This window comes from Salvelinus namaycush, chromosome 2 (assembly GCF_016432855.1).
Source record: "Salvelinus namaycush isolate Seneca chromosome 2, SaNama_1.0, whole genome shotgun sequence".
In the NCBI taxonomy this organism is placed as follows: domain Eukaryota; kingdom Metazoa; phylum Chordata; class Actinopteri; order Salmoniformes; family Salmonidae; genus Salvelinus; species Salvelinus namaycush.
Genome location: NC_052308.1, coordinates 5,412,672 through 5,426,654, shown reverse-complemented (window position 1 = coordinate 5,426,654; position 13,983 = coordinate 5,412,672). Strand labels below are relative to the sequence as shown.

The 13,983-nt window shown below is 43.1% G+C and overlaps 1 protein-coding gene across 1 annotated transcript in view; it reads right to left on the bottom strand.

The window, feature by feature from the left end:
* mars1 (methionyl-tRNA synthetase 1) overlaps positions 1-13,983 on the bottom strand; it is a 71,311-nt gene that overhangs the window by 30,595 nt on the left and 26,733 nt on the right. Inside the window, exons 8-10 of the mRNA XM_039006694.1 lie at positions 11,582-11,698; positions 3,996-4,199; positions 2,751-2,952 (exon numbers count right to left, since the gene is read on the bottom strand). Of these exons, the coding sequence (XP_038862622.1) occupies positions 2,751-2,952; positions 3,996-4,199; positions 11,582-11,698 (523 nt within the window). The remainder of the gene's footprint in view (positions 1-2,750; positions 2,953-3,995; positions 4,200-11,581; positions 11,699-13,983) is intronic.

Sequence of the window (13,983 nt, the reverse complement as noted above, 5' to 3'; positions counted from 1 at the left end):
GTAGTGGAGGAGAGAGAGAACACATCACTAAGGCCTTGTAGTGGAGGAGAGAGAGAACACATCACTAAGGCCTTGTAGTGGAGGAGAGAGAGAACACATCACTAAGGCCTTGTAGTGGAGGAGAGAGAGAACACATCACTAAGGCCTTGTAGTGGAGGAGAGAGAGAACACATCACTAAGGCCTTGTAGTGGAGGAGAGAGAGAACACATCACTAAGGCCTTGTAGTGGAGGAGAGAGAGAACACATCACTAAGGCCTTGTAGTGGAGGAGAGAGAGAACACATCACTAAGGCCTTGTAGTGGAGGAGAGAACACATCACTAAGGCCTTGTAGTGGAGGAGAGAACACATCACTAAGGCCTTGTAGTGGAGGAGAGAACACATCACTAAGGCCTTGTAGTGGAGGAGAGAACACATCACTAAGGCCTTGTAGTGGAGGAGAGAACACATCACTAAGGCCTTGTAGTGGAGGAGAGAACACATCACTAAGGCCTTGTAGTGGAGGAGAGAACACATCACTAAGGCCTTGTAGTGGAGGAGAGAGAGAACACATCACTAAGGCCTTGTAGTGGAGGAGAGAACACATCACTAAGGCCTTGTAGTGGAGGAGAGAGGGTGACCCTTGCGTCGGCGACTTGCTGGCGCTTCCTGGGGTGGGGGGGACATTACCACGGCACCACAGGGTTACTGACGTCCTCGGAGGTGTGATGAAACTTAAATTAACTAATTGAATGTAACTAGGGATGTCTCCTATAGAGCTCCATTTTTATGGAATGGTCTGCCTATCCATGATAGAGACGCAGACTCGGTCTCGACCTTTAAGTCTTTAATGAAGACTCATCTCTTCAGTCCTATGATTGAGTGTAGTCTGGCCCAGGAGTGTGAAGGTGAACGGAAAGGCTCTGGAGCAACTAACCACCCTTGCTGTCTCTGCCTGGCCGGTTCCCCTCTCTCCACTGGGATTCTCTGCCTCTAACCCTATTACAGGTGCTGAGTCACTGGCTTACTGGTGCTCTTCCATGCCGTCCCTAGGAGGGGTGCGTCACTTGAGTGGGTTGAGTCACTGACGTGGTCTTCCTGTCTGGGTTGGCGCCCCCCCCCCCTTGGGTTGTGCCGTGGCGGAGATCTTTGTGGGCTATACTCGGCCTTGTCTCAGGATGGTAAGTTGGTGGTTGAAGACATCCCTCTAGTGGTGTGAGGGCTGTGCTTTGGCAAAGTGGGTGGGGTTATATCCTGCCTGTTTGGCCCTGTCCGGGGGTATCATCGGACGGGGCCACAGTGTCTCCCGACCCCCCCTATCTCAGCCGCCAGTATTTATGCTGCAGTAGTTTATGTGTCGGGGGGCTGGGGTCAGTTTGTTACATCTGGAGTATTTCTCCTGTCTTATCCTGTGTCCTGTGTGAATTTAAGTATGCTCTCTCTAATTCTTTCTCTCGGAGGACCTGAGCCCTAGGACCATGCCTCAGGACTACATGGCATGATGACTCCTTGCTGTCCCCAGTCCACCTGGTTGTGCTGCTGCTCCAGTTTCAACTGTTCTGCCTGCGGCTATGGAACCCTGACCTGTTCACCGGACGTGCTACCTGTCCCAGACCTGCTGTTTTCAACTCTCTAGAGACAGCAGGAGGAGTAGAGATACTCTGAATGATCGGCTATGAAAAGCCAACTGACATTTACTCCTGAGGTGCTGACCTGTTGCACCCTCGACAACCACTGTGATTATTATTATTATTATTTGACCCTGCTGGTCATCTATGAACATTTGAACATCTTGGCCATGTTCTGTTATAATCTCCACCCGGCACAGCCAGAAAAGGACTGGCCACCCCTCATAGCCTGGTTCCTCTCTAGGTTTCTTCCTAGGTTCTGGCCTTTCTAGGGAGTTTTTCCTAGCCACCGTGCTTCTACACCTGCATTGCTTGCTGTTTGGGGTTTTAGGCTGGGTTTCTGTACAGCACTTTGAGATATCAGCTGATGTAAGAAGGGCTATATAAATACATGTAATTGATTGATATGAATGTAAATGTCATGTTTTGTATTCCTTCAATAGCTCATAAACAGATGAACATTTTGATGTCTTCCTGTAGCTGGATTACAGAGTCGCTGTGCCCTCATTTCAAAGCGTAGCCAGCCCAGATGTGACCTTCTATCATTGTATAGATTAGATTGGGAACTTTTATAAATTTTGTTCTATTGTTTTTTTAGGCCAATCAGAGTGATGCTAATTAAACAATACGAGTTATTGATATTTTGGTTCCGCTTGGGACGAATAGAATGAGTCGCTCTTTTCATTGTGATTGAAATATTAGTAGGCTATAGAATTCCTCCTACACTAAATCTGGTCATCCTCAGAAAAGATTTGTGTCAATTTTCATTCTTTAGCTTCTTCGTCTCCTTGACGTTGTCTCAATGGTTTTAGACGTTTGGGACGACTCCATTACTTCCTTCCATTGTACCAGGAAAACTAAACCAAGCGCAGCAAAAGTATTTGAAAATATTCAACCCAGGTCTGGCTGGATCAGGTAAACTCCACTGATTGATTAATTGATTGATAGATAATGGCCGTGTTCCAGAACGTAGACGTAGCTGACGCCTGACAGATCTTACAACGCCTGGATAGGTATTTTAAGTATCAGGTAACCAAATCATATGTTAAAGCAATTTGTCAGTCGATGACGTGGCACGTAACCATTGGCTGTTGCGTCGTCTAGGCTTAGCTGTGGAACGTGCCCCGTATAAAAGGTCTCTCACCCGTAGCTCCACAGCGTTTATAAGCTTGCCACACTTGTCACACTGGTCCCCTCGGGCCTCTGGGTAAGAGCAGAAGGGACATGTTCCCTCCACGAAGCGGTCGGCTAGAAAACGCTGGCACGCCTCGCAGCGCAGCTGCTCCACAATGTCTTCAAGTAGGAAGCCTCGTTCATGGAGACGCCAGAAGATGTTCTGGGCTATCCTGAGAGAGAGAGAGAGAGAGAGGAGAGCGAGGAGAGAGGAGGGAGAGAGAAGAGAGGAGAGAGGAGAGAGGAGAGAGAGAGCGAGAGCGAGAGGACCAGGGTTCATATACTTATTCACAGTTTTCAATCATCCGTACAAACCCTGAAGAAAATGAATCCACACTAATTCTCCACACAATAGTTTTGATGTGATCGATCCCTGTTTGAACAGCAGAAGCAGAAGCCAAGACGTGTTGCAGCACTCTTTAACATGTCTAGTTACCACACACCTACTCATTCAAAGGTTTCTCTTTATTTTTACTATTTCTACATTGTAGAATAATAGTGAAGACATCAACACTATGAAATAACACATATGGAATCATGTAGTAACCAAAAAAGTGTTAAACAAATCAAAATATATTTTAGATTTTAGATTCTTCAAAGTAGCCACCCTTTGCCTTGATGACAGCTTTGCACACTCTTGGCACTCTCTCAACCAGCTTCATGAGGTAGTCACCTGGAATGCATTTCAATTAACAGGTGTACCTTGTTAAAATATATTTATTTCTTAATGCGTTTGAGACAATCAGTTGTGTTGTGACAAGGTAGGGGTGGAAGACAGCCCTATTTGGTAAAATACCAAGTCCATATTATGGCAAGAACAACTCGATACCCCACCTTTGCCCTCAGAACAGCCAACAGTTCTTGACACAAACCGGTGTGCCTGGCACCTACTACCATACACCGTTCAAAGGCACTTAAATCTTTTGCCTTGCCCATTCACCCTCTGAATGGCACACACACACAATCCATGTCTCAATTGTCTCAAAGCTTAAAAATCCTTCTTTAACCTGTCCCCTCCCCTTCATCTACACGGATTGGAAGTGGATTTAACAAGTGACATCAATAAAGGATCATAGCTTTCACCTGGATTCACCTGGTCAGTCTGTATCATGGAAAGAGCAGGTGTTCTTAATGTTTTAGATCAGGTGCTGACTCATCCTATATAATCCAAAGAATAAGCAGAGCTTTAACATGAAATTCTACCACCGGTACTCACTCCGTCTGTTTCTTTGTGGTGGTGCGGCCAAAGAAGTCGAAGTCGACCTGGAACCACTGGTAGATGGAGGCGTGGACAGCATGGTACTTGTCACAGATCTGCTGCGCTGTTAGACCTTCCTCACGGGCCTTGTTCTCTGTAGCTGTACCGTACTCATCAGTCCCACACACATACAGTACATTCCAACCACGCAGACGCCCATACCTGAGAGACACAGAGAGAGAAACATGAAAGTGAGAAACAGAGAGAAGAGAGAGAAAGACAAACACAAAAGAGGTCCGGGAGACTTGAAGAGACACTATGGCTCAAGGGGGTAGGGTACAGACTAGTATAGTAGGGTAGAGACTAGTATAGTAGGGTACAGACTAGTATAGTAGGGTACAGACTAGTATAGTAGGGTAGAGACTAGTATAGTAGGGTACAGACTAGTATAGTAGGGTACAGACTAGTATAGTAGGGTAGGGTACAGACTAGTATAGTAGAGTAGGGTACAGACTAGTATAGTATAGTAGGGTACAGACTAGTATAGTAGGGTAGAGTACAGACTAGTATAGTAGGGTAGGGTACAGACTAGTATAGTAGGGTAGGGTACAGACTAGTATAGTAGGGTAGAGTACAGACTAGTATAGTAGGGTAGGGTACAGACTAGTATAGTAGGGTAGGGTACAGACTAGTATAGTAGGGTACAGACTAGTATAGTAGGGTAGGGTACAGACTAGTATAGTAGGGTAGGGTACAGACTAGTATAGTAGGGTACAGACTAGTATAGTAGGGTAGGGTACAGACTAGTATAGTAGGGTAGGGTACAGACTAGTATAGTAGGGTACAGACTAGTATAGTAGGGTAGGGTACAGACTAGTATAGTAGGGTAGGGTACAGACTAGTATAGTAGGGTAGGGTACAGACTAGTATAGTAGGGTAGAGAAGGGTAGGGTACAGACTAGTATAGCAGGGTAGGGTACAGACTAGTATAGCAGGGTAGGGTACAGACTAGTATAGCAGGGTAGGGTACAGACTAGTATAGTAGGGTAGAGAAGGGTAGGGTACAGACTAGTATAGCAGGGTAGGGTACAGACTAGTATAGTAGGGTAGAGAAGGGTAGGGTACAGACTAGTATAGTAGGGTAGGGTACAGACTAGTATAGTAGGGTAGGGTACAGACTAGTATAGTAGGGTAGGGTACAGACTAGTATAGTAGGGTAGGGTACAGACTAGTATAGTAGGGTAGGGTACAGACTAGTATAGTAGGGTAGGGTACAGACTAGTATAGTAGGGTAGGGTACAGACTAGTATAGTAGGGTAGGGTACAGACTAGTATAGTAGGGTAGAGTACAGACTAGTATAGTAGGGTAGTGTTCAGTATAGTAGAGTAGGGTAGTGTTCAGTAGGGTAGTGTTCAGTATAGTATAGTGGAGTAGTGTTCAGTATAGTATAGTAGGGTGGTGTTCAGTAGAGTATAGTAGAGTAGGGAACAGTATAGTAGAGTAGGGAACAGTATAGTAGAGTAGAGTAGTGTTCAGTATAGTAGAGAACAGTATAGTAGAGTAGTGTACAGTAGTGTGCAGTATAGTAGGGTACAGTATAGTAGAGTAGTGTACAGTAGGATAGAGTACAGTAAAGTAGGGGAGTGTACAGTTAAGTAGAGTAGGGTACAGTTAAGTAGAGTAGGGTACAGTATAGTAGAGTAGGGTACAGTATAGTAGAGTAGGGTACAGTATAGTAGAGTAGGGTACAGTATAGTATAGTAGAGTAGTGTTCCGTATAGTATAGTAGGTTAGTGTTCAGTATAGTAGGGTATGGTACAGTATAGTAGGGCGGGGTACAGTATAGTGGAGTAGGGCACATTATTGTATAGTGGGGCGGGGTGGTGTACAGTATAGTTGAGTAGAGTAAGGTACAGTATAGTATAGTAGGGTAGTGTTCAGTATAGTAGGGTAGTGTTCAGTATAGTATAGTAGGGTACAGAATAGTATAGTACGGTATGGTACAGTAGAGTAGGGTAGTGTAGGCTATAGTATAGTATAATATAGTAGAGTAGTGTTCAGTATAGTAGTGTTCAGTATAGTATAGTAGGGTAGTGTTCAGTACAGTAGAGTAGGGAAGTGTTCAGTAGAGTAGAGTGGTGTTCAGTATATACAGTAGGGTAGTGTTCAGTATAGTAGAGTAGAGTAGTGTTCAGTATAGTAGGGTAGTGTTCAGTATAGTAGAGTAGGGTAGTGTTCAGTATAGTAGAGTAGGGTAGTGTTCAGTATAGTAGAGTAGGGTAGTGTTCAGTATAGTAGAGTAGGGAAGTGTTCAGTAGAGTAGAGTGGTGTTCAGTATATACAGTAGGGTAGTGTTCAGTATAGTATAGTGGAGTAGTGTTCAGTATAGTAGAGTAGGGTAGTGTTCAGTAGAGTATAGTAGGGTCGTGTCAGTATAGTAGAGTAGGGTAGTGTCCAGTATAGTAGAGTAGGGTAGTGTTCAGTATAGTAGAGTAGGGTAGTGTTCAGTATAGTAGAGTAGGGTGGTGTTCAGTATAGTGGAGTAGAGTATGGTAGTGTTCAGTATAGTATAGTAGGGTAGTGTTCAGCATAGTGGAGTAGGGTGGTGTTCAGTAGAGTAAAGTAGGGTGGTGTTCAGTATAGTATAGTAGGGTAGTGTTCAGTATAGTCGAGTAGGGTAGTGTTCAGTATAGTAGAGTAGGGTGGTGTTCAGTAGAGTATAGTAGGGTGGTGTTCAGTAGAGTATAGTAGGGTGGTGTTCAGTAGAGTATAGTAGGGTAGTGTTCAGTATATTAGAGTAGGGTAGTGTTCAGTATAGTAGGGTGGTGTTCAGTACAGTATAGTAGGGTGGTGTTCAGTAGAGTATAGCAGGGTAGTGATCAGTATATTAGAGTAGGGTAGTGCTCAGTATAGTAGAGTAGGGTGGTGTTCAGTAGAGTATTGTAGGGTGGTGTACAGTAGAGTATAGTAGGGTGGTGTTCAGTAGAGTATTGTAGGGCGGTGTTCAGTAGAGTATAGTAGGGTGGTGTTCAGTAGAGTATAGTAGGGTGGTGTTCAGTAGAGTATAGTAGGGTGGTGTTCAGTAGAGTATAGTAGGGTAGTGTTCAGTATATTAGAGTAGGGTAGTGTTCAGTATAGTAGGGTGGTGTTCAGTACAGTATAGTAGGGTGGTGTTCAGTAGAGTATAGCAGGGTAGTGATCAGTATATTAGAGTAGGGTAGTGCTCAGTATAGTAGAGTAGGGTGGTGTTCAGTAGAGTATTGTAGGGTGGTGTACAGTAGAGTATAGTAGGGTGGTGTTCAGTAGAGTATAGTAGGGTCGCGTCAGTATAGTATAGTAGGGTAGTGTGCAGTATAGTAGAGTAGTGTGCAGTATAGTAGAGTAGGGAACAGTATAGTAGAGTAGTGTACAGTAGTGTGCAGTATAGTAGGGTAGTGTACAGTATAGTAGAGTAGGGTACAGTATAGTAGAGTAGTGTACAGTATAGTAGTGTGCAGTATAGTAGGGTAGTGTACAGTAGGATAGAGTACAGTAAAGTAGGGTAGGGTACAGTATAGTAGGGTCGTGTACATTATAGTATAGTAGGGTAGTGTACAGTATAGTAGGGTAGTGTACAGTATAGTAGAGTAGGGTACAGTATAGTAGTGTACAGTATAGTAGGGTAGGGTACAGTATAGTAGGGTAGTGTGCAGCATAGTAGGGTAGGGTACAGTATAGTAGGGTAGTGTAGTGTACAGTATAGTAGGGTAAGGGTACAGTATAGTAGGGTAGTGTAAAGTATAGTAGGGTAGTGTACAGTATAGTAGGGTAGGGTACAGTATAGTAGGGTAAGGTACAGTATAGTAGGGTAGTGTACAGTATAGTAGGGTAGGGACGTGTACAGTATAGTAGTGTACGGTATAGTAGGGTAGTGTACAGTATAGTAGGGTAGTGTACAGTATAGTAGGGTAGGGTACAGTATAGTAGGGTAGTGTACAGTATAGTAGGGTAGGGTACAGTATAGTAGGGTAGTGTACAGTATAGTAGGGTAGGGTACAGTATAGTAGGGTAGTGTACAGTATAGTAGGGTAGGGTACAGTATAGTAGGGTAGTGTACAGTATAGTAGGGTAGTGTACAGTATAGTAGGGTAGGGTACAGTATAGTAGGGTAGTGTACAGTATAGTAGGGTAGTGTACAGTATAGTAGGGTAGGGTACAGTATAGTAGGGTAGTGTACAGTATAGTAGGGTGAGGTACAGTATAGTAGGGTAGGGTACAGTATAGTAGGGTAGTGTACAGTATAGTAGGGTAGTGTACAGTATAGTAGGGTAGGGTACAGTATAGTAGGGTAGTGTACAGTATAGTAGGGTAGTGTACAGTATAGTAGGGTAGGGTACAGTATAGTAGGGTAGTGTACAGTATAGTAGGGTAGTGTACAGTATAGTAGGGTGAGGTACAGTATAGTAGGGTAGTGTACAGTATAGTAGGGTAGTGTACAGTATAGTAGGGTAGTGTACAGTATAGTAGGGTAGGGTACAGTATAGTAGGGTAGGGTACAGTATAGTAGGGTAGGGCACAGTATAGTAGGGCCGTGTACAGTATAGTAGGGCCGTGTACAGTATAGTAGGGTAAGGTACAGTATAGTAGAGTAGGGTACAGTATAGTAGTGTACGGTATAGTAGGGTAGTGTACAGTATAGTAGGGTAGTGTACAGTATAGTAGGGTAGTGTACAGTATAGTAGGGTAAGGTACAGTATAGTAGGGTAGTGTACAGTATAGTAGGGTAAGGTACAGTATAGTAGGGTAGTGTACAGTATAGTAGGGTAGTGTACAGTATAGTAGGGTAGTGTACAGTATAGTAGGGTAGTGTACAGTATAGTAGGGTAGAGTACAGTATAGTAGGGTAGGGCACAGTATAGTAGTGTACGGTATAGTAGGGTAGTGTACAGTATAGTAGGGTAGTGTACAGTATAGTAGTGTACAGTATAGTAGGGTGAGGTACAGTATAGTAGGGTAGTGTACAGTATAGTAGGGTAGTGTACAGTATAGTAGGGTAGGGTACAGTATAGTAGGGTAAGGTACAGTATAGTAGGGTAGTGTACAGTATAGTAGGGTAAGGTACAGTATAGTAGGGTAGTGTACAGTATAGTAGGGTAGTGTACAGTATAGTAGGGTAGAGTACAGTATAGTAGGGTAGGGCACAGTATAGTAGTGTACGGTATAGTAGGGTAGTGTACAGTATAGTAGGGTAGTGTACAGTATAGTAGGGTAGTGTACAGTATAGTAGGGTAGAGTACAGTATAGTAGGGTAGGGCACAGTATAGTAGGGTAGTGTACAGTATAGTAGGGTAAGGTACAGTATAGTAGGGTAAGGTACAGTATAGTAGTGTACGGTATAGTAGGGTACAGTATAGTAGGGTAGTGTACAGTATAGTAGGGTAGTGTACAGTATAGTAGGGTAAGGTACAGTATAGTAAGGTAGTGTACAGTATAGCAGGGTAGTGTACAGTATAGTAGGGTAAGGTACAGTATAGTAGGGTAGTGTACAGTATAGTAGGGTAGTGTACGGTATAGTAGGGTAGGGTACAGTATAGTAGGGTAGTGTACAGTATAGTAGGGTAGTGTACAGTATAGTAGGGTAGTGTACATTATAGTAGGGTAGTGTACAGTATAGTAGGGTAGTGTACAGTATAGTAGGGTAGTGTACAGTATAGTAGTGTACAGTATAGTAGGGTAGGGTACAGTATAGTAGGGTAGGGTACAGTATAGTAGGGTAGTGTACAGTATAGTAGGGTAGTGTACAGTATAGTAGGGTAGGGCACAGTATAGTAGGGTGAGGTACAGTATAGTAGGGTAGTGTACAGTATAGTAGGGTAGTGTACAGTATAGTAGGGTAGTGTACAGTATAGTAGGGTAGTGTACAGTATAGTAGGGTAGGGTACAGTATAGTAGGGTAGTGTACAGTATAGTAGGGTAGTGTACAGTATAGTAGGGTAGGGCACAGTATAGTAGGGTGAGGTACAGTATAGTAGGGTAGTGTACAGTATAGTAGGGTAAGGTACAGTATAGTAGGGTAGTGTACAGTATAGTAGGGTAGTGTACAGTATAGTAGGGTAGTGTACAGTATAGTAGGGTAGTGTACAGTATAGTAGTGTACAGTATAGTAGGGTAGGGCACAGTATAGTAGGGTGAGGTACAGTATAGTAGGGTGGTGTACAGTATAGTAGGGTAGGGTACAGTATAGTAGGGTAGTGTACAGTATAGTAGGGTAGTGTACAGTATAGTAGGGTAGGGTACAGTATAGTAGGGTAGTGTACAGTATAGTAGGGTAGGGTACAGTATAGTAGGGTAGTGTACAGTATAGTAGGGTAGGGCACAGTATAGTAGGGTAGTGTACAGTATAGTAGAGTGGGGTACAGTATAGTAGGGTAGGGCACAGTATAGTAGGGTAGGGTACAGTATAGTAGGGTAGTGTACAGTATAGTAGGGTAGGGCACAGTATAGTAGGGTAGTGTACAGTATAGTAGAGTGGGGTACAGTATAGTAGTGTACAGTATAGTAGAGTGGGGTACAGTATAGTAGTGTACAGTATAGTAGGGTAGTGTACAGTATAGTAGGGTAGTGTACAGTATAGTAGGGTAGTGTACAGTATAGTAGGGTAGGGTACAGTATAGTAGGGTAGTGTACAGTATAGTAGAGTGGGGTACAGTATAGTAGAGTGGGGTACAGTATAGTAGTGTACAGTATAGTAGGGTAGTGTACAGTATAGTAGGGTATGGTACAGTATAGTAGTGTACAGTATAGTAGGGTAGTGTACAGTATAGTAGGGTATGGTACAGTATAGTAGTGTACAGTATAGTAGGGTAGTGTACAGTATAGTAGGGTAGTGTACAGTATAGTAGGGTAGTGTACAGTATAGTAGGGTAGTGTACAGTATAGTAGGGTAGTGTACAGTATAGTAGGGTAGGGTAGTGTACAGTAGGGTAGTGTACAGTAGGGTAGTGTACAGTAGGGTAGTGTACATTATACTAGGGTAGGGTACAGTAGAGTAGTGTACAGTAGGGTAGGGTAGTGTACAGTAGGGTAGTGTACAGTATTGTAGGTTAGGGTAGTGTACAGTAGGGTAGTGTACAGTAGGGTAGGGTACAGTAGGGTAGGGTAGTGTACAGTAGGGTAGGGTACAGTAGGGTAGGGTACAGTAGGGTAGTGTACACTATAGTAGGGTAGTGTACACTATAGTAGGGTAGTGTACAGTATAGTAGGGTAGTGTACAGTATAGTAGGGTAGTGTACAGTATAGTAGGGTAGGGTACAGTATAGTAGGGTAGGGTACAGTAAAGTAGGGGAGTGTACAGTATAGTAGGGTAGTGTACAGTATAGTTGGGTAGTGTACAGTATAGTAGGGTAGTGTACAGTAGAGTAGTGTACAGTAGGGTAGTGTAGTGTACAGTAGGGTAGTGTACAGTATTGTAGGTTAGGGTAGTGTACAGTAGGGTAGGGTAGTGTACAGTAGGGTAGGGTACAGTAGGGTACAGTAGAGTAGTGTACAGTAGGGTAGGGTAGTGTACAGTAGGGTAGGGTACAGTAGGGTAGTGTACACTATAGTAGGGTAGTGTGTTATATACCTGGCGAAGACGTCAGCGCTGAGCACACAGCCGATGATGTTGCCCAGATGAGGGACGTTGTTAACATAAGGCAAGGCACTGGTCACGAGGACGTTCCTCTTGCCCTCCTTAGGAAGACTGGTAAGAAAAGAGCCCGTCAGAAAGACACATACAGAGTTCCCTAAACTCACTCCTGGGGACCCCAAGGGGTGCCCGTTTTGTTCTCTGTCCTAGCACTACACAGCCCATTCAAATATTCAACTCATCAAGCTTTGATTCGAATCAGCTGTGTAGTGCCAGGGCAACAAACAAAACCTGCACCCGGGGGGGGGGGGGGGGGGGGGCACAGGACTGAGTCTGGAAAACGCTACTAATACACATGTTTACAGTACAGTACAGTTCTATGGCTGGGAATTGCCAGTTACCTCACAATACGATATTATCACCATACTTAGGTACCGATATGTATTGCAAATCTCACGATTCTTAATGTATTGCGATTCGATACTGCGATTTGATGTTTCAAACATATTGCTCGCTAAATGTCTGCTGCAGAGAGACAAGAGAGAGCAGGAGAAAATTAGTTTTGATCAATCAGAGAAATAAAAGTGGCTCACTACTTAAAAAGAATTTGGAGAACAAGCTATATGATAAAAAATACTGGCGTTTAAGCGCAGGTACAGCTGACGTTACCTAACAAAAATAAAAAATGATATATCCACACACATATATATATATACATATATACAGTACCAGTCAAAAGTTTGGACACACCTACTCATTCAATGATTTTTCTTTATTTTTACAATTTTCTACATTGTAGAATAATAGTGAAGACATAAAAACGATGAACATAACACATATGGAATCATGTAGTAACCAATAAATCATAATATATGTTATATTTGAGATTCTTCAAAGTAGCCACCATTTGCCTTGATGAAAGCTTTGCACCCTCTTGGCAAAAAAATATTTATTTAAATATGTATTTATTTAAGGCAAGTCAGAACAAATTCTTATTTACAATGACGGCCTACCAAAAGGCCTCCTGCGGGGGCTGGGATAAAAAAATAAGTAATATATATATATTCACACACACATATGTATACCCGACACAAGACCCACTGGTAAAAAAAAAAAAATATATACATATATATATACATACACACACACAGTTGAAGTCGGAAGTTTACATACACCATAACCAAATACATTTAAACCCAGTTTTTCACAATTTCTGACATTTAATCCTAGTAAACATTCCCTGTCTTAGGTCAGTTAGGATCACCACTTTATTTTAAGAATGTGAAATGTCAGAATAATGATGATAAATAATGATTTATTTCAGCTTTTATTTCCTTCATCACATTCACAGTGGGTCAGAAGTGTACATACACTCAATTAGTATTTGGTAGCATTGCCTTTAAATTGTTTAACTTGGGTCAAACGTTTCGGGTAGCCTTCCACAAGCTTCCCACAATAAGTTGGGTGAATTTTGGCCCATTCCTCCTGACAGAGCTGGTGTAACTGAGTCAGGTTTGTAGGCCTCCTTGCTCGCACACGCTTTTTCAGTTCTGCCCACAAATGTTCTATAGGATTGAGGTCAGGGCTTTGTGATGGCCATTCCAATACCTTGACTTTGTTGTCCTTAAGCCATTTTGCCACGACTTTGGAAGTATGCTTGGGGTCATTGTCCATTTGGAAGACCCATTTGCGACCAAGCTTTAACTCCCTGACTGATGTCTTGAGATGTTGCTTCAATATATCCACATAATTTCCCTCCCTCATGATGCCATCTATTTTGTGAAGTGCACCAGTCCCTCCTGCAGCAAAGCACCCCCACAACATGATGCTGCCACCCCCGTGCTTCACGGTTGGGATGGTGTTCTTCGGCTTGCAAGCCTCCCCCTTTTCCTCCAAACATAACGATGGTCATTATGGCCAAACAGTTCTATTTTTGTTTCATCAGACCAGAGGACATGTCTCCAAAAAGTACGATCTTTGTTCCCATGTGCAGTTGCAAACCATAGTCTTGCTTTTTTATGGTGGTTGTGGAGCAGTGGTTTCTTCCTTGCTGAGCGGCCTTTCAGGTTATGTCGATATAGGACTCGTTTTACTGTGCATATAGATACTTTTGTACCTGTTTCCTCCAGCATCTTCACAGGGTCCTTTGCTGTTGTTCTGTTATATGAAGGGGCGGCAGGTAGCCTAGTGGTTAGAGTGTTGGGCCAGTAACCGAAAGGTTGCTGGATCGAATTCCCAAACTGACAAGGTAAAAATATGTCGTTCTGCCCCTGAACAAGGCAGTTAACCCACTGTTCCCCGGTAGGCCGTCATTGTAAATAAGAATTTGTTCTTAACTGACTTGCATAGTTAAATAAAATAAATAATAAAGAACAATATAGGGACTGTTATATAATGAA